Source organism: Anas acuta, chromosome 7 (genome assembly GCF_963932015.1).
Source record: "Anas acuta chromosome 7, bAnaAcu1.1, whole genome shotgun sequence".
Taxonomy (NCBI): Eukaryota; Metazoa; Chordata; class Aves; order Anseriformes; family Anatidae; genus Anas; species Anas acuta.
The window spans coordinates 12,159,178-12,183,244 of NC_088985.1; the positions used below are offsets into that span (position 1 = coordinate 12,159,178).

General features: G+C 36.8%; 2 protein-coding genes across 4 annotated transcripts in view; one reads left to right on the top strand and one right to left on the bottom strand.

The window, feature by feature from the left end:
- The window catches only part of LOC137859160 (rap1 GTPase-GDP dissociation stimulator 1-like), a 36,487-nt gene extending 23,242 nt beyond the window's left edge, over positions 1-13,245 (top strand). The window contains exons 8-13 of the mRNA XM_068687875.1: positions 2,804-2,938; positions 5,561-5,686; positions 9,262-9,401; positions 10,296-10,422; positions 11,522-11,650; positions 12,997-13,245. Coding sequence (XP_068543976.1) covers positions 2,804-2,938; positions 5,561-5,686; positions 9,262-9,401; positions 10,296-10,422; positions 11,522-11,650; positions 12,997-13,130 — 791 coding nt within the window. The 3' untranslated portion in view covers positions 13,131-13,245. The remainder of the gene's footprint in view (positions 1-2,803; positions 2,939-5,560; positions 5,687-9,261; positions 9,402-10,295; positions 10,423-11,521; positions 11,651-12,996) is intronic.
- Positions 13,246-15,296: 2,051 nt separating this feature from the next.
- The window catches only part of TSPAN14 (tetraspanin 14), a 43,045-nt gene continuing 34,274 nt past the window's right edge, over positions 15,297-24,067 (bottom strand). For 2 of the 3 annotated variants that reach the window (XM_068687880.1, XM_068687879.1), the window contains exons 6-10: positions 23,433-23,558; positions 21,672-21,716; positions 21,047-21,166; positions 19,076-19,133; positions 15,297-16,392 (exon numbers count right to left, since the gene is read on the bottom strand). In XM_068687880.1, coding sequence (XP_068543981.1) covers positions 16,364-16,392; positions 19,076-19,133; positions 21,047-21,166; positions 21,672-21,716; positions 23,433-23,558 — 378 coding nt within the window. In that variant the 3' untranslated portion in view covers positions 15,297-16,363. Of the gene's footprint in view, positions 19,134-21,046; positions 21,167-21,671; positions 21,717-23,432; positions 23,559-24,067 lie in introns of all 3 variants that reach the window. The other variant, XM_068687882.1, reaches the window with a different exon arrangement.

The window sequence follows — 24,067 nt, forward strand, 5'->3', positions numbered from 1 at the left end:
GCCTCATGCCTCTGAAACTATAACCTTGTTTTTCTGCAAACTAGAAACTTGCATACATTTAAGTAACAGAGACTAAGGATATTGAAATAATTTGAGGAACTTAAGTCACTTTTGGGAAGTGGGGAGGGGATTACTCAGACATAGGGGAAAAAAAGGAATCTCAAAATAAGCCATTTTTATCTTTCACACTTTCCTATGATAGAGAGCAACGAGCCTTAATACTATGCAGAGAGAAACACAGAGAGACTCTTATAAAGAGACGCTTGGGAGACATGCTGTGCTGAATCGGTCAGCAGAAGAAACTCTGTTTTCTGTCCATTCCTTTCTCATTGACAGATGCTGTGATAGGTTCAAGCTTAATTAACAAAAAGGAGCTCTTTTTTTGAACAATTCCTAACTTTCTCCACTAACTTAATTATCAGTAAGGATTCCCTGAGATCTTTCTGAATAGTTAAGCAAGACAGCTCACTTCAGAAAAACGATGTAACAGTATCACTTGCATTTCTCCTCGCCTTCCCCCACATCCTTTCTAGCCTTCCTTTCTTCATTGTCTCTTACCTAGCTCTGAAGCAGCCTTTGTGCACGGCTGCCCACGAAGGCTACAGAAATGCCCTCCGTGCCTTTAGACTTGCTATCTCCGGCTTAGCCAGCTGAATGGCTTGCTTTGTCACTCCCTCTTCTCCCTCCATCTCCCCCACAACCCTATTAGATATTTCATGTGGAATAAATGAATAATCCTTTTCAGGCCCCAGTTTGTGCCTTTAATCTAAGAAAAGAAATCCTATGGAAATCTGATCTCAGCATCAAATGACTTCTGAGGCAGTGAAAAGATGACAGCTTTTGCAGCTATGAAAGTGTCTGTTCCTAGCAGAGTTTAACCATGAGCCATTAAATTCAAGGTTCTGCTGCCATCCAAGGCAAAAATCCATAGGAGAGAACCAATTTGGAGCTCTGTGACAATTGAAGCAAGGAAGCCAACTAATGGGTTCTGCCTATTTGCACTTTACAAGAGGGTAAAAAAAAATGTTCTGCCATTCTTTGGTGTGAAAGGTGGGGGAGGAGGGAAATTAAGTTCATTTAAGGTTAGTCTATATGAAGATCAAAGTATTTTGCCTGTAGAATTTTCTCAGGACAAAACAGTCTATTCTCAGACAATCATTCCTAAGAAAAGTTGCCTAGCCTTCTTTATATACTCTAACCTCCAAAGATAAGGACCAGGCAAAAGAACGTTTGAATAATCACAAGCAAAAAGATCACCTTTAGAGAATGTAGACATAAAACACTTATCAAAAGATTCTTGCATGACTAAAATTTGAACTATTTCACAGAATGACAGTTTTCTCATGAAAATATCCCCTCATTCTATACACATTTGACTTTCTTATTTAACATATGCAGAAATACAGGGGGAAAAATATGCCACTAACTCAAATGCAACAGCAGTAAAAATGCTAAAAGAACTGGCTTGTTCAAAAGAGAACACAGAGGAGTTTTTACTGCTTTGGGGCAGAAATAATATTCAAACAAGCACAGATGTTAAAACTTCTACATATGGCCATTTAAGTGGTATATTAAAAAAAAAAAAAAATCTTAGACATGCAGCTAGCACTATGAGGAACAAGCAAAGCTACTTCTGAACTGATTCTTGATTCGTACGAACCAAGACTGCATAGTTTCACAGGTAGCTCTTTACCCCAGGTGAAGATGCGGTCTTCCTGTATGGCATTCACAATTTTTGCCATTTTCTAACAAATAATATTCATACAGTAATAACACAGTAATAACAGAATGTTGACTGGTGTCAAGAAAATGCTTCTCTTGCGGTGTGATTAACTACACAAAATAATAAAATGCAGAAAAATATTTGCCAAATGTCATCCTCAAAACACTTCCTTCAAAAAGATGTGGAGGGTAACAGTTTCCGTCAGCTCTTCAGGGGAAGGCACCTTCTCATTTCCTATCAAGGAGAGCTAAGGAAGTTCTAATAACAAAAGTCCTCTCATCACTGCAGACTGAGTTCTCAAAAATAAAGGGAGACTATACAGACATACAGAAATGCACTTACAAAGAATTGTGGAGCACTTACTGTGCAAAATGGTGATTCTTTGGAAAGTATAAATCAGCTCTTTCACCAGCTTTGAATAGATAAGAACTCTCTAGGTCAATAGAGATTTTCCAGATTTCATGAGTGCAACGCAGACTTATTTCAGAAAGTGCGTTTCTCAGAACAGGTAAGAAAAATCTAATGATTGTACTGAATACAAGGAGTAATAGCAGTACAAAACTAGTAATCAGACTCACCATTGATAGCTAAGATATCTGGTCTCGCTATAGTCTCTTAAACCAGTAGAACAGCAAAATGGGGCATTAAAGCTATCCTGTGGAGAAATGGAAAATGCCACTAGTATTCCATCACGTGTTTGTATAGTTATATATATATATATATTTATATATAGTAGTGCATATATATATATATATATAGTGGAAAGTAAAGCAGTGGTGGAGGAAGAAATTGAATGGAGAAGATATAGATTTTAATTTGACAGTGACTGGCTCTAGCAAGCGTTCTCAAGCTAAGTCTTACTAGAGTGTGCATCTCACAATCAGTTCACAAGTAGCTGAAGCTCACTTCCAGCTCTAGAGAATTGAAGACTGTAAAAACAATGCAAAAATGCAAAAGCTACAGTCTCAATCTCATCAAAACACTGAGACAGACAAGGCAAAGTCTCCCTGAATTCCTCATTCACATGATTAAGTTTCTTATCTCATCTGTCTACTTGCTTGGTTTCTCCTCTTTCTTTAGATGGCAACTGTATACGAATGGTACAGGTGGGAGTCATACATCAGCTTCTGGACCTTTTGGAGAAACATGTGGAGAGTGGGGATGTCTCTGTACAACATGCTGCACTCAGCGCACTTCGAAACCTTGCTATCCCAGGTACAGAATTTGAAGATCAATGACTTACTGTGATTCCTTGTAAAGATGGATCATTTAATGTAGATCTGTGCAGCTCTGTCCAAGTCATCATTTCCAGTGTCATGTATTCTGAGGGGCAATTGACTTTTTTCCCCCTGCAGAGACATATTTTTGCATAATTCATCAGGATTTTTCAGCTACATGAAGGGTCTAAATATAATACACTGTAATCTCATTGCCAACCGCTGGAATTATTTCCTATTAACAATATACAGCAGTTTAAGATAATAATGCAGAACCAGGCTTATAGCTTAAAATACATAGTTTTGTGTGGAGCTCCCATCACACTTGGTAGATTTTTTTTAATTATTATTTTAATAAACTTGTTCTTCTATAAAGCCAATGTTCATTGTAAATTTGCCCTGTACAACACTTTAAAAATTTTACTTGTGATCTTCAGTAAATCCATATCAGAAAATTTTGTGCTACTGCTTCCACTCGTAAACATAATTCAGACAAAAAATGTTTTACTGGAGACTTAACAGAACAGCACCACAGTCCTTACGCTGTGGTATAGCACTCTTCAGAGGAGCACAATGACACCTTTCTGAAAATACAAACTTGGAGCTATTTGCTGAATTTTCTATGTAAGCTAGCCAGCAGGCCTAGTTTTGTAAATAGTTCTACATATATAATCATTACTTTGAATAAACAAGAGCACCACAAGAAAACTTACTACTTTGCTTCCACTGCTTCCTTTTAAATCCTGATACACCTTGTACCAGGTGTTTGAAGCCCTTGCTTCTTCCTTCAGATAGCTCTCTTCAAAACTTCACTTATCCAATTTCAACTTGTTTTTATACACTCTCAGGTAACTTAGTTTTGCCTATAGTATTACCACACTCTCTGCATTATAAGAGTCAGCCACATCTGTCTATTCAGTGTTTCAATAAATATATTCCACATGATTAACATCTCACCACTTCTGTATTTCTCTGTAAAGAGGTTTTCTAACACTGTTCATATTAGTAGATAGAGGCCTGTGCAATTGCTTTTTGGTGCTAGTAGTGTATGCAGACATTTCTATGCATGCAAGCTACCTTACATCACTTACAACTTAACACAGCTTTTAAAAGATAATGAAAAGCAGCTTGGCTGTATGTGCATATATCCAGATACGTATTTACAGTGCTAAGCCTATCCTTGGGAGTTTCTTAACAGAGCAATGAACACAGTTCATCTTGCAAAAATCATAAATCTAAAACTCTGGAAGACCATGGATGTAACCTACAACTTCGCTCCTATATTACTGCCTGATACATATAGTACTGGTAGAACTTAATGTTCTCTGCAGCTGCACTTTAACAGGCTGAATTCCGAATTATAAAATACCAACGGATCACTAAGGGGCCTCTTTTTTGTTATCTGTTCTGCTCAATGTCTATCACAAAACCTCTTCGATCTTTCCAATTTTATGTTTCTACCACAGAATTTCAACTAGATGTCAAACTAGGAGAAAAACAAAAATGAAACCTGCAGACACAACTAATGAGGTCTGTGTAAACATAAAAGATCAACTAAAGAAGTGGAAGTATTTAATAAAAAAGCAAGCAAAACATAATAGGCATTATTTAAAATAGCTGTAATTGAGCAATGCATAACTTAGATTTCAAAATACCGTTCCTAAACTGTGTTTTTCCTCATCACCTCAATATACATATATATAAATATAAGCGCAAATCTAAACAAATCATAAAAGAGAAAAAATTAAATAAAGGCCAAATTTGCAAATGTGCACAGGGGAGGTCTTAAGTTAATTCAAATAGTGATCTTAAAACTGTAAAAGAAATAAAATCATTATGCTTTAGTGACTAGAGTCAGTCTACCACTGAAAAACATGCACAATAAGAACAAGTTATTTAAAAGTGCCTGCTTCTCAGTTTGCCCAACAGAAGGTCAGACAGAACAGACATCTTCCTAATTTCACTGTCATCCATCCCTCCTCCTAAAAGGCATGCAGAAGACTGGAGGAAAATTGCTCTGGATGAAGCAGCTTTTGGTAGCACAGTTAAGCAGCATTAGGACTCCTTCCAGACAACTGTCTGATCATTACCAGGGATTACTGCACTAATGACTGGAGCAAAGATGCAAGATTTAGGAGAGGAAGGCACAAAAACAAAGGTGTGAGCAACAGAGGGTTGGTGAGCTCAAATAAAAAAATGTCATTCTCAAGAAATAAGACTGAGTCATTTCTGCCACCCAGTTCAAGATGAGCAAGCACAGGAAAACCTTGCTCATAGGGGTGGGTGAGTAGGTGAATAATCTATAACAACTAGAAAACTGAGGGAAACAACAATGCCGTGTTTATCCTGTTATATACTGTATTCTAGACAGAGCTGAGATCAAAAGTACCCAAAATATTCTAACAGCACTGCCTAAAAACTTTTAGCTCAAAAAACACACCTAAATGGTTGGGTTGTCCTGATTTCATCCAAGTACTCCAATGAGTTGGACCCTTTTGCTAAGAGCATAATGGAACACAAAATTCAGAACAATTATATCCTATCTATACCTTCAGATGCTCCTACAGTTAGTGAGCTTCACACTAAAGTCCCTTTTTTCCCCCCTGGTTCCATTTTCTAGTTGTTAACAAGGTTCAAATGCTGGAGGAAGGTGTGGCAGAACGGATTCAGGCACTTCTAAGGTCAGAGATGCCTCCTGTGCAGTTTAGACTTCTGGGAACACTACGGATGCTAGCAGATGGTCAAGGTAGGGAATTGCTAATGTTTCCTGATGTCAGCTACACATTCCTCTCCTTCCCTTCCCCCACAAGACAACAGATGTGCATGTAGAGGCCAGGCTAAGTATCCTGCTAACCTAATTCCACTCACTCTGGACAAATTCCAACAGAGGCCATTGCTCAAGGCTACAAGCCCTCCCATCGTGCCCTTAGCCAGCCTCTGAAGTAGATGAGAAGCAAATCAAACAGAAGAATCTGCAGTAGTCAGGGAGAAATGGCAAAAGCCTAAAGAAAGATGCTTTCCACTGGACACATATGAGCAAAGCCTGAGTATGATGGAAAGGAGTCAAAATAAGGATTTATAATGCCAAACAGCAAGAAAGCAAATGAATAGAAGAATTGGGCAATATAAAGGATCAAAAGGAGCTGAGGTTTGGAGAGGAAGAAGAAATGAGTTTCTATTACTAACAGTTTCCATACATGTTCCCAGGTTTATCTCAGTAAGGCTCAAATGTTGCATTTACTTTAAGCATTGAAATATGGGATTATCTACTTCACAGGCCACATCATTTAGTTTTGCATAGACAAGCATGCAAAGGCAATGAGACTCAATGCTTCTCAAAATGTAATTACACGCAAAGCGCACCATTTAGGCACAAAACCTTGGAATTACATTAAGATCTAGTACCATGTCCCAATTCTTTGATTTATTCAGCTTCTAAGCAGAATATAATGATATATGAAAACAAGTTGCTGTGGGTTTTTATGATAAAAACGCCCTAGTTGTCTCAAATCACCAAAGCAGCTGCTCTACCATACTGATCACTATAGACCATCCTGATGTGCATGAACAAAAAGTCAAAAACAGAATCAGGAAAGTTGTAGCCATTTTGCAATGGGAACTGACTTCTGGTACAGAACAGTTACAACCACAAATCCATGACAATATGAAAGAGCAGAAACAAGCACGCTCTGCTTTACTTCACATTGCATTCCTTTACATCAATGCCCTCTCCACACTCTAATTTGACAGCTACTTGCATCAAATTTTCAAATGAACATGCATCAAATTCAGATCTAGCACTCATTGGTTTGAACCCATTCCAGTCCAGTAAAAAGCTGTTTCCACTTATATTTCACCATGGTCAGAAACTTCCCATCTTCTTCCTCTCATGCTTTGAAAGAGGTCATTAAAATGTCATTTCTCTGAAGTGATAACTGGATTTCTGGATTGTGAGAGACCATTTATCTTTTAAAATTGAGACATTAGAATAACATAGATCTATATTAACAAAACCTTTCTTTTCTCTCACACTCAATGCTATTTTCAGCCCTGATACGAAGTCAAAATTTGGCACAAAATGGTACAACTTCTGAATCTGAAACAACACAGATGTCAAAGTGCTGAGTAGAAGAAGATTTAGAAGATTATTCAATGTTTACCCATTTATGCCTATGAGCACACATTTCTCCCACCTTTAATTGCTTTCTATTGTTTACCCATGAGCTAACATTGTCCTTAATTAACTCAGCCTGAAATGCTTGTGAATACACATCTACTAACAAGTCCACACTAAATTAGCTACTTATATTAGTTAATTGCATTATCTAGTGTAAATTCATTACTCTGACAATCACTGGGCATGCTGAGACCTATAAAATAGAACAGAAAAGGAAGATTTCTTTCTAACTACAGAAAAATGCACTTAGCTCTGTCAGCTTCATTACGCTGAAGTGTTAGCAATGTTTTTTCACTTTGCTTCAGAACAGCAACAGAATTTGTGCACCTCACTACACGGCCAAAGGACCTTCAGCTCAAATTAAAGTTCAGTCATATGCACAATTGAAGTTTGGCATTTTATAAGCTAAGAGTTCCTTCTGTTCCAGTTAATGAAGGCTAACTGGTCTTTGTCTCAAAGAGCTGGCAGACATCAAGAAGTCTCTGGTGAACTGGGTCAAGATCCCTTTTTAAGCAAACCCCTTGAACTGGTTCCATTTGACACCCTCTTACCTCTGTCAGCTTTCTAGACTAAACTGGATTACCATGATCTTCTCAGACTAACATGTGACATCTGACCTAGAAACAAAGCCTTTCTGTCAGAGGAGGTTATTGTGCAACATGCAACTTACCTCAAAACAAACACACTCAACTAGGCTAAAAGCTCCCATATCGTTACAGGATTTTGACCTGTGGATTGTTCTGTTGGGTACTGGACAGAAACCGAGGAAGTGTCTATCCTTCTTTGTCCATCTCCCGAAAACAGAAAAAAGTATAGTTTGACTTAAAATTTCTGCAAAATACCCAGAGTAGTCACGTGGTTTGTTGACATTGACATCTTGCACTCTCTTGTTTAACACTTTCCAGAATATCCCAAAACAAATACAATACACACAGAAAGGGACAGGTAAAGAAACCAGAGTAGGGTGTCATTGGCCAAACCTATTTCTTTTGTTCTAGATCCATTAACTCTAATTCTTCTTCAAGCCTTGTTTGCCTCAGGAAAGCTCCAAGAAACAAGTTTCTCAGCTTCTGAAAACCCTGGAGACTTCTCCCAACACTTTTACCTTTCTGAATCTGCTTCCAAATGAACAGGATATTCTGAGCTCACCCCCTGCTTATCTGATTTTAAAAGTATATTTCACAGTTCTCAGCACTTTCAAATCTACATTTTCCTTTGCTTTGGAAATCATTTTCTGCCACCTAGTCACTTTTGAGCCATAACACTTTAAAGGTGCATTATTAAACTACAGTAAGATTTGTACAGAATCCCACATTAGATCAAGAGCAATATCAAGACTGCATCTTCCACGCAAGTAGTTTCTTTTGCTACTGAACTTTTGGGGAAGTTCAAACTACTGAGTTTGGGGATTACTTTCCCGTAGTGGTACAAATCTTAAGTTACAGCATCACTTTGGAGTTTCTCTTCCAAAAGGTTATTTAGTGAGGGGTTTTGTTTGTTTTCTCTGTGTCAACCATATAGATTAATACTTTGGGCAAGTCCTGAGATACTGTTCCTGAAGCACAGTGGAAAGTAAATTAATGCATTCCTTCAAACTTGAGGGAAATTTTAATGGTGTTTAATACATAGTTCAACACGTTGACTTGAGAATGTAATTACAGACATGCTGCAATTCTGTACCAAGGACTGGTTTCCCACATGCTACCAACAGTAATTATGGCCATTACTGAGAGCACCAAAATGGCAAGAACAGGCTCCAAAAAGCCCATGATTACATTCATAATGGTCTCAAAGAGCAAGTACAAGAAACAAAGGGAAAGAGACAGCCCTCATGTGAAGATTTTAATATAGCAACATAAAATTTGCTTTCAAAGATCTGAAACGCCTCATTTTAATCCCTGCTTCAGAGGCCTATGAAAATGCCAGCTTTATAGGAACAGCTTAATTTGTTCTTTACCTCCAAGCAGTGCCCTGAAACAACTGGCATTACCCAAGCAAAGATATCCAAGATCACACAAGTCCAATGCTTTAGTTACAGCTCAGACCACAGGATGGAGCTCAGTATCCTTTGTTACCTTTACATTCACATTTCAGTGACAAAGACTGAGATTTTAAATGTCTCCCAATGATGCTTTTCTCTTCAGCTGATGCAGCTGAAATCTTGGGCCAAGACCCCATGCTGCTCAACAGACTTGTGCAGTGGTGTGATGTTAAGGACCATGCCGGCATTCGTGGAGAAGCAAATCGGCTGCTAGCATCAATCGTGCGTCACAACAGATCGCAAGTATGAGTAATTGGTCTGATGTTCCTACCTTATCTGTCTCCTATTTTTAAAGCTTGTCCATATAGCAAGGGGTTAAATGCTATAGGGGTTGTATGCACAGCTATATACTTAAAAACAGGAAAGGTTTTGGTAAAATGCCTCTAGTCTGCCTCTGTGTCAATTGAAGAGAGGGGAGTAGGAAAGCAGTGCTCTCTGTAACTAGATATCACACTGAAACAAGCAACACGGTTACCTGCTGTCACTTGTTGACTTTTACCCCTCTTAAGTCTTGACAAATGCTAGGCAGGCAAAGCTTTTCTATTTCCATAAATAAATTAGTTTCAATCATAAATCAGACCTATCCTGCATGCCAGTCTCTCAGGAGTTCCAAAGAGCTCACTTATCAACCTACTGACGGATGAATCCAGCGTGATCTGGATCTACTAGCATATTATATTAGAACAGGCTTCTGTTTTTTGCAAATCATGCCATTACATACAGACATCCCAAATGTACTTTACTCTGAAGTTTCAGTGGAGTAGATACTACCTGCAAAGGCTTTGACAGAATAAAACCAAACCTTTGCTGGTTTGAAGATTTAAATGAAAAATCAAAGTTCAAACTAAAATTCTTAAGAGACCATATATACACCTGCACAAACACCTTATACACATAATTGTATGTACCAATATTCCAAGTAAATTAGACCAGCCTTAAGCAGACACATATGACTAGTGCCAAAAAGAGTTCTCTAGTCCCAGGATATATTCATTCCAAATACCATGACCTTGTATTGAAGCATGCAAATCATTTCCACCTATTCAGAGACTGAAGAGAGAGTGCAATTTCCCTTTTCATTCTACTTCATTCATAGCTCAGATTTCAATCTGTGATATTTTACCTTTGCTTTAACAGGAAGTGGTCAAAGCAGTGCAGGAGGCACAAGGAGTGAAGCATCTGGTTTCCATGACTACAAGTGAACATGCTGCCCTGCAGAATGAGGCTCTGAATGCCTTGGCAATAGCGTCTGCTATTGATTTAGGTATTTTTCACCTAAAAGCGTTTATTAATATGAAGATCTTGCACAGTTAAGAAACGCTCATGCTGTTAATTTCATATGCAAGAAAAAGCATTATGGTCTAGATTTAGCTCTTAACCATCAAATAAAGGAAGTGACCCATCCAGTAAACAAGACCCCCAGAATTCAGGAATTGCCTGAATGCTTTTTGGCCAAGTAAAATAATCAGGTTGTGTGGACAGGATAATCTGCTGAGTGCTGTACGACCCTATAAACCTACAGAAACACAAAATGGAAATAATGATGAGGGCTAGAGAAAACGATGAGAAAAGATTTAAATGTAGACAGAATTAGACAGGGACAAGCTATGGACTTGAATGGTCAGTGACAACTGTAAATAAGAGGAAATAACATTCAGAAGACAGACACTTGAATGAAGTAAAAAAAAAAAAAAAACAGAAAAAAGGAGCTTATGGAATATGCAAATGAAACAGATAAGATTAAATGCTGTAACTGCTTTTAGTGAGCTAGATTTTCAGAGGTTGAGTACAACTTCTTTTCAGGTTTGTCCTGTATAGATTTTTAAATATGATCACAAATTATTACAATAAAGACAGCCACAACAAATTTACACACATCAAAAAAAATTGCAAGTCAACTTTAAGTTTGGATTTTTTTTATATCAAAATAAAATAATATAAAAAAATAAAATAATATCATATTTTTTATGGGCTATTTTTATATAGCCCATTTTCATGCTTAGCCCACAATTAAGCCTTTCAGACTCATGTGTGCAATTTAAATGACCTAGCTCTGATCATTAAGACTGTATGGGTTTATGTATTATGGGTTTATTTTGTAGTGTGTATGTTATAGAGGGTTCCATCTTACAGAATGAGCCTACTGAAAAAAACACTCTATAGGAAATCATAAAGAAAACCCCCAGTATAGACAAGATGCTCAAGTCATCCTTGTATATGTAACTAATTTTAAATGAAGCCAGTCAGGAATTTTGTTTAAAAAAAAATAAAAAAAGAAAAAGAAAAGCACATTCACTCTTTGTAACACTCTTTTCACCCTCTTTTTACATAAGAGCTCAGGTATTTGTTTACTTATTTTTCAGATACCCTTGAAGCATCTTTTAAGGAATCACAGCTAGTACAAAGCTTACACAGACTCCTACAAGATGATAATACAACTCCTGAGGTTAAATATAATTCTATGAGTCTTTTGTGCAGTCTTCTTAATTCAGGTAACTTCATTTTAAGTAGTCTGTGATGAAAGGATGGATGTTTGTGATGAAAACATGCGTTTTATGTCGCTGAAATGTACCACTTGTGATGTTGCAGTCAGTGAACAGTAAAGATTAAAGAGGTTCATTCTTTACTTATCAGTAAAAATCCCACTCGTGTTTTTTTTTCAGGAAAGTAGATTAAACCGTTAGCTATGTAAATTAAAAAAAAAATCTTTATTTCCAGTGACAGTCAGTGGCATAATCACGTCCTGAAAAGCAAAATAAGAGCCTTAAAATATAGGCATCTTTGTCCAAAATCACCACAACCACATACAAATGTCTGGCAGTCCCAGGCTTTGCCTACACCATAGCATTTTTGTGTTCAAAGAAATAAGCTGTCTGCATCATCTTACACAGGCAAGCACACATTTGTCCTGCCTATGCTGTAGGCAAACCAGAGCTGAGATAAAACAGTATCTTTAGCAGTGCTGGATTAAATGCATAGCAACTTTTAATTCTGTTTTCAGTTTCTCTCTCTCTGTGGTTAGGGAAGATTTAAAATTCTTCCTGAAAGATCAGACTGCTCCTGTAAGCATGGTGTGGCCTCACGCCACAACTCACCGTGTCTTTATACATAAACCATGGTTACCAAAAGCAATGACTGTGCTTAGGCAAAGACAAGAGAGCTGTTTTTCAAATCCTGGAGCTGCCCTTTATTGGCAGGCAAGCTGGATTTTGCAATGCACTCCACTTCTTCCCCTTGTAGTCACAGGCCTAAGCACTTACATCCTTCGGTGCAACTGTGCAGTATTCACACAACAAACCTGATTTGTACGACTTTTGCCAGAGGTGTATTTCATGAAAGGCTAAGAAGGCACACAGGCAAAAAAGCTGGAGCACACAGCCTATATTGTATTTTCAAAGTACTTTTCTTTTGTTCAATCAGTTCTTGGAAGACAAATGAAGAAGAAAAAAAAGTCTTAACCTGTTCAACATTTTCAAAGGTTTAAAGAATACCTATTGAGAGAAACACATTTAAGTAATATTAGGGAAAAATTCGTACAGTGAGGGTGGCCAAATGCTGGAACAGGCTGCCCACAGAGATGGTTGATGCCCAAGTCTGTCAGTGTTCAACAGGAGTTTGGATAAGGTCCTGAATAATATGCTTTAACTTTCAGTTAGCCCTCAAAAGGTTAGGCAGTTGGACTAGATGATCTTTAAAAATCCCTTCCAACTGAAGTAGTCTACTGTAAAGCAGCTCATTTTACACAGTGAATGCTCCAAATCAAATATGTTGCAACAACTGTCAGGAACCACTATGACATGGTATGTCACTAAAACTCAGCATTTAATTTCCCATTCAGGTGATCTGAGACAAGAAATAGAAGAGGACAAGATTAAAGAAACCCTTGAACAACTCTGCAGTCACAGCAACGCAAATGTGGTCAAGGAAGCTGCTGCAACGCTACAGGTTTTGAAAGGAGAGCCACCCCACTAGCCTCCCTTCCAACCCAGAGCAACCTGTGCTGCTGCTGAGGCAAATGCAATAAAATGCCAGCTTGGCCAACGCTACCTTGCATTTGTCATGCTGCTGCACAACCAATGCTATTAAAGCCCAGGTACAGCTCCTGCTTTTAAAACTACGCGTACAAAAATTTGGCCTACAGATACCTGTATCACTGCTGCTCTTTACTGAGCTACTAACACTGCAGTAGGAATAAATCCTGTCAAACAAGTGGTCTTAGAAAACATTACCTGAGAGACAAAAGGTAATTACCATCTCTAATACATATAAGCTGCTTGGTTTTGTCAAATCAGGGAATCAATTGAAACTTTAATTTTTTAAAGTCAATAGGACTTTAAAATCGCTGTAAAAAACTAAAGCTTGTATCATGCAACCCAAAACAACGTGGCTTTCGATTAGATGTGAGCTGTTGATTAAATAATGCAAAAGGCTAATTGGACCATTTCAACTCCTGCACACTGTGAATCAATCTGTGTACCCAGCTGTTAACTGGAAATTTCAGAACTCCCCATAAGGCTGTACCACCTTTCCTTCCCCTTCCACATCTTAATTATGCTTTTAAAGCTCATCACAGTACACCTGCTAATATCACAATCTATTACTAAGCATCTGAGGTCTCATCCCACATTCAGAGTTGCAGCTTTTGTAACTGGGCATGATTTGCTGTAAAATTAATGTTTGCAGTAAATTGCAGTTAATGTCCAGACAGTACTTGGACAAGATACAAATTAAAGCTAGAAGTTAGAAGTGACAAGTGAGCACATACGAAGATTCAAAGGTGGCCAGCATGTCATTAAGCCATCTCCAGTAAGAGAACCTAGGCTTAACTACAAATAATAGTAAATCATAGTAAAACAAATGTCTCTGAACATTTCTATAAGAATTGTTCAAGTTTGAAAAGTCACCTGATTAAAAAAATAGTAAGACCAGGATCTACTCCACAGCTTGTCCTTACAGGAACTTCATGAAATAGTTGTAGTAGGTTGCAGTGTCACATCGCCAAGATCCAGGTGACTGAATTCATCAACAGGGTAGTGGTGGAAACTGAAAAGCTAGGGAACAATGACTTTTTTAATCCAGCAGTAACACATTGTCTGTGAAAAAAATGTTACAACTTTTGTTCCTGTAAAAGCTTTCACACTTGGAAAACTCACTACCACTATTTAGTTCATTATATTAGTAACTGATTCACGCCACCAGATTCCAATTCCAGGAGTACTGAAAAAGGGAACTTCACAAAACCATCCTAGACAAGTCACCTGGTAACAAGCAAGTTTTTGATTACATAGTGAGAATAGAAAAACTAGAGCTGAACTATGTCTAGTTTCATCTAACTTAAAGTATATAGCAATATGGGCATCCTGCATCTCTCCAGTGTCAAAATAAAACAGCTTCATCCAATCTCAATTTGAGAATAAGATATGTGCTTGTGCCTAAACCAGCTATTAGGATGAAATATATCAGGGTTATTACAAACATATATATACACACACACACCCTCAAAATAGCTGCATCTGAGTTGTCATATTTATTAAAAATGATCCAGCCTTAACATTCTATCTATTGTATATATTATTTTAAAATAATATATCCATTATCTACTGCCTAAATATTCAAAGCATTTTTTTTTAAATGCAGTAAGGAAGAAATGTTAAAATTGTCAAAGAAGCAGCTACAAACTGATTTATGTAAGCCTCATGTTCAAACCTGTTACTTCCCTCTTCTGTACTCAGTAATGTCAGAATCATTGCTCAGACATGATAAACCAGATTGTAAATCACGGGAGTGATAATTGGGCAACAGAAGTCACAATGCAAACAGTTTCAACTTTTTGGATATCCTTAGACAGCATCAATATTTCTCTTCATAGTGGCTTTCACATTACACTTTTTTTGGCTTTCACATTACACATTTTTGTGGCTTTCCATTAACAATTCTGAGAAAAGCACCTTTCTCTTATCTGTTATTCATCAGCCAAAACTAAAAAATCAAGAATTAGGTAGGTTCAGAAAGAAAACACACAAGTATTAGCAGACCTTTACCATTTCCGTAGTTATCCACAAACTGCAGTCTCAGCCAGCCTAAACCTCAGAGAAGGAAACACTAGTAACTGCAAACAACAAGTCTTAGAACACAAACTCCACCAGTAAAAAACATTCATTTTATTTAATCAAATAAGGCTTGAGAAGAAACATATACTGAAAGTCACTCATAAAAGCTGTATCAGAAGAGCCAGAACCTCCCCTTCCACTGGCTAAACAACATTCAAGCTGCATGATAATCCACAGGCAGTAAGGGAAGGAAAAGGAAAGGATGGAATGGGGAGACAAAAAACAAGGCAATGCTAACTATAAACCAATTGTTGCATCAACCTCAACTTACTTGAGGTATAAATCTATCCACATGGCACTGTACAAGGGTCACCAGAACTAAAGACCCCCAAGAAACATTCAGACTTCCAGGAGGCAACTGAAGTTCCTTTGGTCACTCATATTCATCCTCCTCCTCATGTACAGGCAAGCTGTGTCCAAATGCAGATGTAACAGAAACAAAAGAGCATATGCACAGTCAAAACATACTGAGAAATAAATACATTGCTTCACAGAAATAAATTGTGCTCATTTCTGAGAAATAAATGATCACACTGATTGAAAGGATTCCTTCTCAGTCCAGTTAATCAAGCCTGATCTCGTATTTAATATCTTCATTACAAAACTTGTTTCCATTGTAGTGTTTGTGGAGATGTTCCAACTGCAACCAATGAAATCTCAACATCAATTTATCAAACCTCTCCTTGTGAAATTGCTGAATTGCTTCTTCAGGGCTTTAGAGCAGGCTCACACCCAACTACTTATTCTGACAAGACTTGTTTAAACCATAAGCTAAAGTTTTAGTCATGAAGTCACTGCAGGTCCACAGAGAAGGTGCTAAATATAACTTGAAGTAGAAAGCAGTAAGAAAGTATTCCCATTCCAAGTCTGAAATTACACTACCACTTGTACCACCATTGAGGGTGTGCTTCAAAGTGCCTAGGTGTAAACCAGCCTAGAGCCCCAGGGTTTTAAAAATGATACCAAATAAACATAGAGAAGTTTATCCACAGTGAAAAGAGGAATAAGTTCATGAATGTAAATGTCCTCAAATAGGTTGAACTTGCTCTCTTGAATTCTGTTCCAAATCACTGGAGTATTGATACAAAGCTGGTGTTAACATGGCCAAGGCCGATAAGAACAAGCTGTGGAAAAGACAACACTTTAATTAAATTTTGTTTTGCATACAAACGATACTTCAAAAAAGAAACCAAGTATATATTTGTCTTCAGGCAACTTGGCAAGAGCAGCAGACAGGGGAAGTCTGATCAGTGACACCGGCCCTTGGTGGCAGCTAATTTCAGTGCATCAACTCCACTGATGTCATTGAAGCCATGATGATTTTCACCAAGTGTTGAAATGACTTCCCAGCACTAGGAGCTTTGTGTCAACAAAATGGCAAAGCGAAATGTACTGCCTAGATGGAAGTTTCAATTGAACATTTCACAATCAGCAAGTTACATATAGGATGCATCTTTCTCCCATTTTACATATATCAGATTATTATACATAACAAAGTAAGCTGGTTGATGAGGTGTGGTAAAAGTTTCAAGCACCAGAGTTGAAAGCAAAGGTTACTGGACACTGCTTTGTTGCTTGCAAAGTTGCAGTAACAACAGCAAATTTTTGTCTGCTGCTAGTGGACTGGATTCAACAAACAGGTAGTACAGACATCAGATTCAATGCTCTACAGAAGAAATGTCTCTTGCTCTCCCCTTCAGCAATCTACTGCTATTTTTCCCTTGTTGCATACCGACCAAAGATTAAAAAAAAAAAAATCACAGTGCACTTCTATAGATTTTACTTTCAGGTTTTTCAGATGAATAATAGCAGACTGTTCTCTGCTCTTCTAAGGAAGTCAGCCATCGTTAGACAAGCTTCCTTTTCCTGTTGTGTCTCAATCACTGGACAGAAAAAGAACTATGAAAGCTGCACTGAAATATACATGAAAAGTACAGCACTGTCTGTGAAGTGTTTCACAGACTAAGAGCTAGAAGAACATCTGGACAATCGATACAGACACAAAGATTCTTACTGTAGATCGGTTTTTGCCAGTGAAATGTTCATTAATACATGCATAATACATAAAAAAAGGACATGAGAGAGATTTAGAAGTTTGGCTTTCCATGAAGGCCATGTACTTTGGAAATACAAGTATTAAATCCTTCACACAGACTACATGTAGTAAAATATCATTAAAAAAATATATACTTCTCTAAAAATTTACACTCAGGCACTGTAAAAAACGTCTGCTCTCCCTGAAAAAACGGGTGTCACTGGAAGCAGTAAACAATGTTTACTTGAAAACATGTTTCACATGGCCCGGAGTAAAACAGACAACTACAACTACTTCCAAGTTTTCAGTCACATACATCTGTCTTTTACAGATAAAAAATATACTATGTCAAGCATAGCAATACTTCTGCAGCCACTGCAGTCCTAATCCAAAGACTCTCAGAGAAAATTGGACTTTTTACTGAATTTCAGATCGACCCGCAGGAAGGAAGGGCAGGAAGAAGAGTTCGTTTTTCTTCTAGTAAAAGTAAAAAAAAAATAAAAAAAAATAAAAAAAAATTACTTCAGCAGTAGTTCAGTTTGATACAGTAAATTACTGTGAAGAAATGGTTCCAGTCAGCATACTGTGACTGGCATTTTAACCCTGTATGAGAACACAAACAGAACTGACAATTTCATAGCTTTATAGAAGACTTACAAAAAAAATCAAAAACTGATATTCCACTAAAACACATCTTTTCTTACTAAAAAAAAAAAAAACGGATTTCAGTAGTGATTAATGCTGAATTTGAATGTTTTTCATCAGTCTTCATTTTAGCAATTAAGACTTGGGAGAATCAGCAGAGCAGATGTGAAAGAAGCTACAGGAAGGGTAAAAAAAACATCCAAAGCTAGCACAGAATGCTTGCTACTGACTGCATTTCAAGATCTGTGCAGGCAGTACTTTTCAAAGGTATTACTAATCAATAAAAGCTAGGCGTTTTGAAAGAGGTTTTTTTTTCTTTTTTATATAAATAAAGACTATTTACAATTTTTCAGACAGGAAGCAGCATTAGGGATTCACGCTCCCTTGCCTGAAGAAGAGATTTCTAACTTATAATGCTGTAGAGAGTTGGATTTTGCCCCTCTTGAGAAAACACTTGCATTTTCATAACTGCTTGGGTTACTCAAACTCTGATGGTGAGCAGAAGTTTCTGCTCCTGAGACATCTGCGTCACTCCCAGTCAAACAGAAATATCCCCTATTTCTGCACAACCGAGAATTAAAAAGCTAGAAGATTAGTGACTTTTTCTTCAGTTTCCAATGCCACGATGATTATGGTTGCTGGTATCTTGCCAAGCTGACCAGATGAATCTACTGCAGAGATTAAAAACATTTTCAAGGTTCTTAAAAGAGATCAGCAGGCCTTCGAAGAGATTACAACATTAAGACTGATGACAGTTGGGAGTCAAAACAGAAAAGTCTTCACGGTAATTCTTCATGGAAGGAGTTCACAGCAGTTTCATTTCTCCTTGCTATGAGTCTAAAACCAGTTCAGCCAATGACTTGGGAAAGTCACTTTTTTCCTCACCACAGATCAATTCTGGTGCAACTGAGTTGTCTCATTAGAAAAAAAGGTAGACCAGTGTGTTTGAAGATTCTTTTTTTGTATCAGCTTCTAACAAAAACCACGAGCAGGGTAAGATCCACATAAGGCCTTTAATACCAGGAGCATTTCACGGTCTGTGCATTTTTTTCCACCTTGGTGTCTGATTGAAAATAGTAAAATATACTTTTTGCAACACATTTGCTTTAGTATTCAGAAGGCATTACCTGCCTTTACAGCTTCAATATCAGAAATCAACGTCCTGGCTAGGAAAATCCCAAAAATCTAAAAAGAAACAAAAAACAAACCAGTTGTGAGATGAAACACTTGCGATGTAGAGTCTGCAAGAAGTCTCTAAAGATTAGTGTAGAATAGGAACCTACATATTTGTTTCTATTTCTCTGCACTGAAGTCAATGCAACTCTTAAGAATAAAGATATACATTGATAAAGCATTTGCAAGCTCAGATACCATTTCATAGCCAGGATCATGTGTTGGAGCATAGCTATTACTACACAGTAGTAAAAACAGCAGAATCTAGCACAAAGTACAACTGATGAGAAAAAGATGTTTTCATGTGACACTTCAGGAACATGCAAAATAGTATCAGACTTCTAGATGTCCTAAAGATGGAATAAATCCATTTTGCCAAGTTTACTTATAGCATTCACACTTACATACTGCTAAAATTACAAGTCTGAAGCATTTTAATTCATTCCATAACTTTGGTTAAGCCAAGTTACTATTTATTTATATATATATTTAAAATACTTAAGAATTTCACTTTCACAATTTCAAATTCCATGTCAGAAACAACAGTTAGAGAAGTCCCAGATCCTTCTGAGATACCTAACAACTTTGAAATTGTAACATTCACTCAAGTTCTCTGGGAAATTTTCCTTCACAAATTGAAAATAAATTCATAACTTGGTATACTTCCTAAAACATTATTAGGAAAAAAATAAAATACTGTGAAGTTCTGGAAAAGCCAGAAGATTTGTTTTAGAAAGAGACCATGTGTCTCACTCCCAGTCCCACCATGAAAAAGCTTAATGCACAAGATAAAACTAAATTTGAAAATAATCCTGAAATACAAAAAGGGTGTCAGAGAGACTCAGGACACAAATAGGAACAACAACATCAAGTGACTCTCAATATGTCAAAAGTTTAGATTCTCTATCCTGAACCTCCTCTCCTCCTAACTGAATGTGTTTTTCTCAGGGCAGCATCTCTCTATGAAAGCACTGGAAGCACTACTGATAGATACTGATAAACTATCAAAAAAGCAACAGAGGGCAGTATTGCCATGGCTGGAAAAAGGTATTTTACCAGCACTACGTTCAACATAGTTTCAGTTAAATGGAAAAGATTTTGTAGCAGATTTACAACTCTTTATTTCCCACTGAAATAAAGCAGTACCACGCAAAAGCAACTTAGGCGAGTATACACAACTGCCACGATGAAAGCAGGATCCACTCTGAAAGAATTTTCATTCGATATGTTTTACTGAGGATTTCAGTTCATTTTCTTTGACATACCAAGAATAGAAGAGGTACTGCAAGAAGTTTCAGCAACTCCATGTACTGCTGCTAATATCACATCTGCAACCTGTTCAACAGCTTCCCTTCTCTTCTACTCTTGAGATTTTTGTGCTGTATGCTACAGTGTTCAGAATAGCATTCTTAGCATGAAAGATAGAATTGGATTTCAGTCTTTTGTATTTGCACTAGAAGACAGAAGTTAGGATCTACTGGAGTACATTACCAGAAGATCTCCTGTCCCTGATGATATATTAAAATGTGAGAGATGCATATAATTTTATATATAAAAATAATAGCATGTTGCCATGTTAATATATAATAAAATATCATTATAATGTTTCAGAATCTTGGAGATCTCTTCCAACCTAAATGATTCTGTGATAATATAAAAATATGATATATTTACAATACAGTACAGTGGCCTTCATTTCTTTGAGAAGTAATTTTGCCTGAAGGAAATAATTGATTTCGAAATTTTACATTAAGACCCCACCACTAAAAAATTCCCCCCCCCCCCTTTTTTTTTTTTTTGCAATATTGTTATCATACCTAAAAACATCCACAATGTTTTTATTAAATATTTACTGCATCCCACCATACTTTTACCTTCAGTGGGTAACTTGAAACTTAAGGGAAAAAAACAGTAACAAAACTAACCTGCAGCAGTGAGATAGCTATGAAGACTCCTGCAACAATGTAGATATTTCGTGGCAACCAAGCTTCCAGAGCAAGAATACAGCCTTTTATGAAAATCTGATCATCCCATTGACTCTTGCTCTGAAAGAGAAGAAGAATTCAAGAACATCACTTTTCTGCTCAAATTTATTATAACAACTCTCAGTCACATGAAGGGATATAGTAAAACTTACGATTGGTTATTTATACAGTAATGTTTTTAACCAGATTCCAGAAATACATGAAATACAGAAATACATACGCCCAAATTAATTTAAGGGATGTCAGGACATTCATATTAGTAACTTCCTGAAAATCCTACTATTAGAATACTTTGGAATTAGTAGAGAACACAATTCAGAATTAGAACTAATACCTGAGACATTTGAAATGCAGGTCTTACCCCTTTTTTGAAGAAGACTTTTTATTTTTTCCACCTTTCCACAGTACAAAACAAAATCTCTACCACACTCTACTTGTAGCAGGATGTAGCACAGCTGATAAGCTCACAGAATTCTGAACTGACATATATCAGTGATTCCACAGTTTTCATTATTTTGTCCATGCAGACACAGAACAGTAGAACAGCAAGACTCCAGCACCTTACCTTCTTTCTGACATCATAGCCACACTGTGTATTCACAACTTTTTGCTGCAAAATAAAGATTAAAAATATCAGTGGAATTATACCTTCTTCTTGTCACATCAATTTGCTGTCTTTTAAATTCACAAAAGAATCAGAACTGTCAAGACCAGCCATTTAAAAAAGCATTTTAGTAAATAATAATAATAATAATAATATATATATATATATAAAACAGCAACAACAAAAAAGCATTAGCAGAACACCAGGGAAGTATAACAGCAAAGTATATATTAGCAGAAAACATCCTCTGCAAAAAATCCCAGCTTCTCCTGTTTCTTGGCTTTCATCCAGCAACGACTATTCAAAACTAAGCATTAACAACTATACTGACAGCCTTCAGATAAGACATCTGCATTTCCAAGATCAAATTCATTTTATCTATTTCACATAACGCCTAAACATTGAGATAAGAATAAAGGCATTACACTGATTTATTTACACCTGCAGTGGAGGAATGTGTCTTACAACTCCTTCATTTCACAGTGCTATCCTGATCAGTCAATACAAGTAACAGATAGCTGCAAGCTACTTGACCTCCCTTACGGTTGATAAATCAAAGTCTCACATAACCCAGCTCCAAGACAAAACTACTGAAGATAACAAAACGTTCCTTTTGTAAATTTCAAACAGAAACACAATAAACACCTTCCAGATCCCAACCACATACAACCTAGCAGCATTAAGCTCATAAAATGCAAATACATTCCTTTTAAGACATTTTTGTTTCTCCTTTGTATTAGAGTTATGAAAATCTATTTACTACACAATTATAGAATATTTTGTATTACACATAGTGAGTTGTATTAAAATGCTAGCAGTAGAATCTCAGATTTAAAAGATTTGAAGACACCTACATCTCCTTAAATACAGCACCACCAACAGAAAAATGGCAGTGAAATAGCACTGCTCTGAATTACATTAAAAAAATTACTGGGGAATTGGAATTTGGAATATATTCCAAACAAAATTTTTCCTTGGATTATTTCCAAGGAAATCAAAAGCCTTAGCATAACCTACCAATAGTTATCTGCTGCATGAGGATTGCTGGATCGACCTTCTGAGCTACAAATGCTACAAGGCATTTTTCATCTATTACATCCATACAAAGCATTTTGCATCCATTAGCACATACCGCCCTATTTTTTGCTTCTACTGCAAGGGTCAGGTTCCCAGAGCTTAATAAGCCAATCCAACCAATGAGTACCTGAATCTTGCCAAAACCAAAGAATTGACTCAAACATTTTAAACTGAGTTTGTGCATCAGCACTTCACTAATTGCTGATAACTGAAGTCATGAGCAAATGGAGTTACTCCTACTTCTCTGGCAAAGGGGTGCTGTACAGTAATTCTAACCAGGGCAAGCGTACTGCTTAGGCCATAGATAACACGCTTAAGAATTCAAGGCATGGGGAATAAAACAGTATCAACAGCCAATGATTGCAGATTTAAGCCATACAAAAATAGCTTCTGAATTCCTGGTGACAGACAATACATTTTCAGTTGTGTAATGGGTTACCACATTTAGACTCTAAAAATGATGGAAGAGAAACAAAGAAATTTGGCTATCAAGATAGTAATTTTTGATCATTTAAAAGTCCTCTTAAAGCCCCAGGCACACACTATATTCAGGAAGCACTTCCTTTCATAACTCTTCAACAGCAGCAATAAAAAGCTGTTGTATATACAAACATATACAAATACAAAGCCAGGAAAACAACTTACAGCAGGATCAGGTATACAACAGGAAAATGGAACACCACACTTCTCACGACTTTTGCTTTCACTGCTGCAATTAAAGTATATGTTGAAGTCCCAGTCATCTGGACCTTGGGCACCGCAGCAGTGGTTCTGCAACAGATAAACAAATACTTAACACTTGGGGACATTTTATAGACAATTTATCCACTGAACAGCTCTCTGGAATGATATTTGGTCATCATCACCTCTTTCCCAAGGCTGCAAGGAATCAATAGCAACACCAGAGTAAAAAAAAAAATATATATATATATATATTTTATCTTTATATATCTATATTTTATCTTTATTTTATATATTTAAATATATATATATTTATATATATTTATATATATATATATATATTTTATTTTATTGATATATATATATATCAATACTGTGGCTCTATGAAATCAAAGAAATGTATTTGGCATAATGTTCTTGGAAATACATGTCAACGCAATGAGAAATTATCATAAAAATTGTCACTTTAAAAGTAATTACCCAATGCAAATCTGTGTACATCCATAAACAGTGCAACAAAATAAGTTACATGGATGCCTTGTTCTCACTACTTCCACATCAACCAAAACTGAAAGTTATAGAAAAGTTTCTCTAAATAT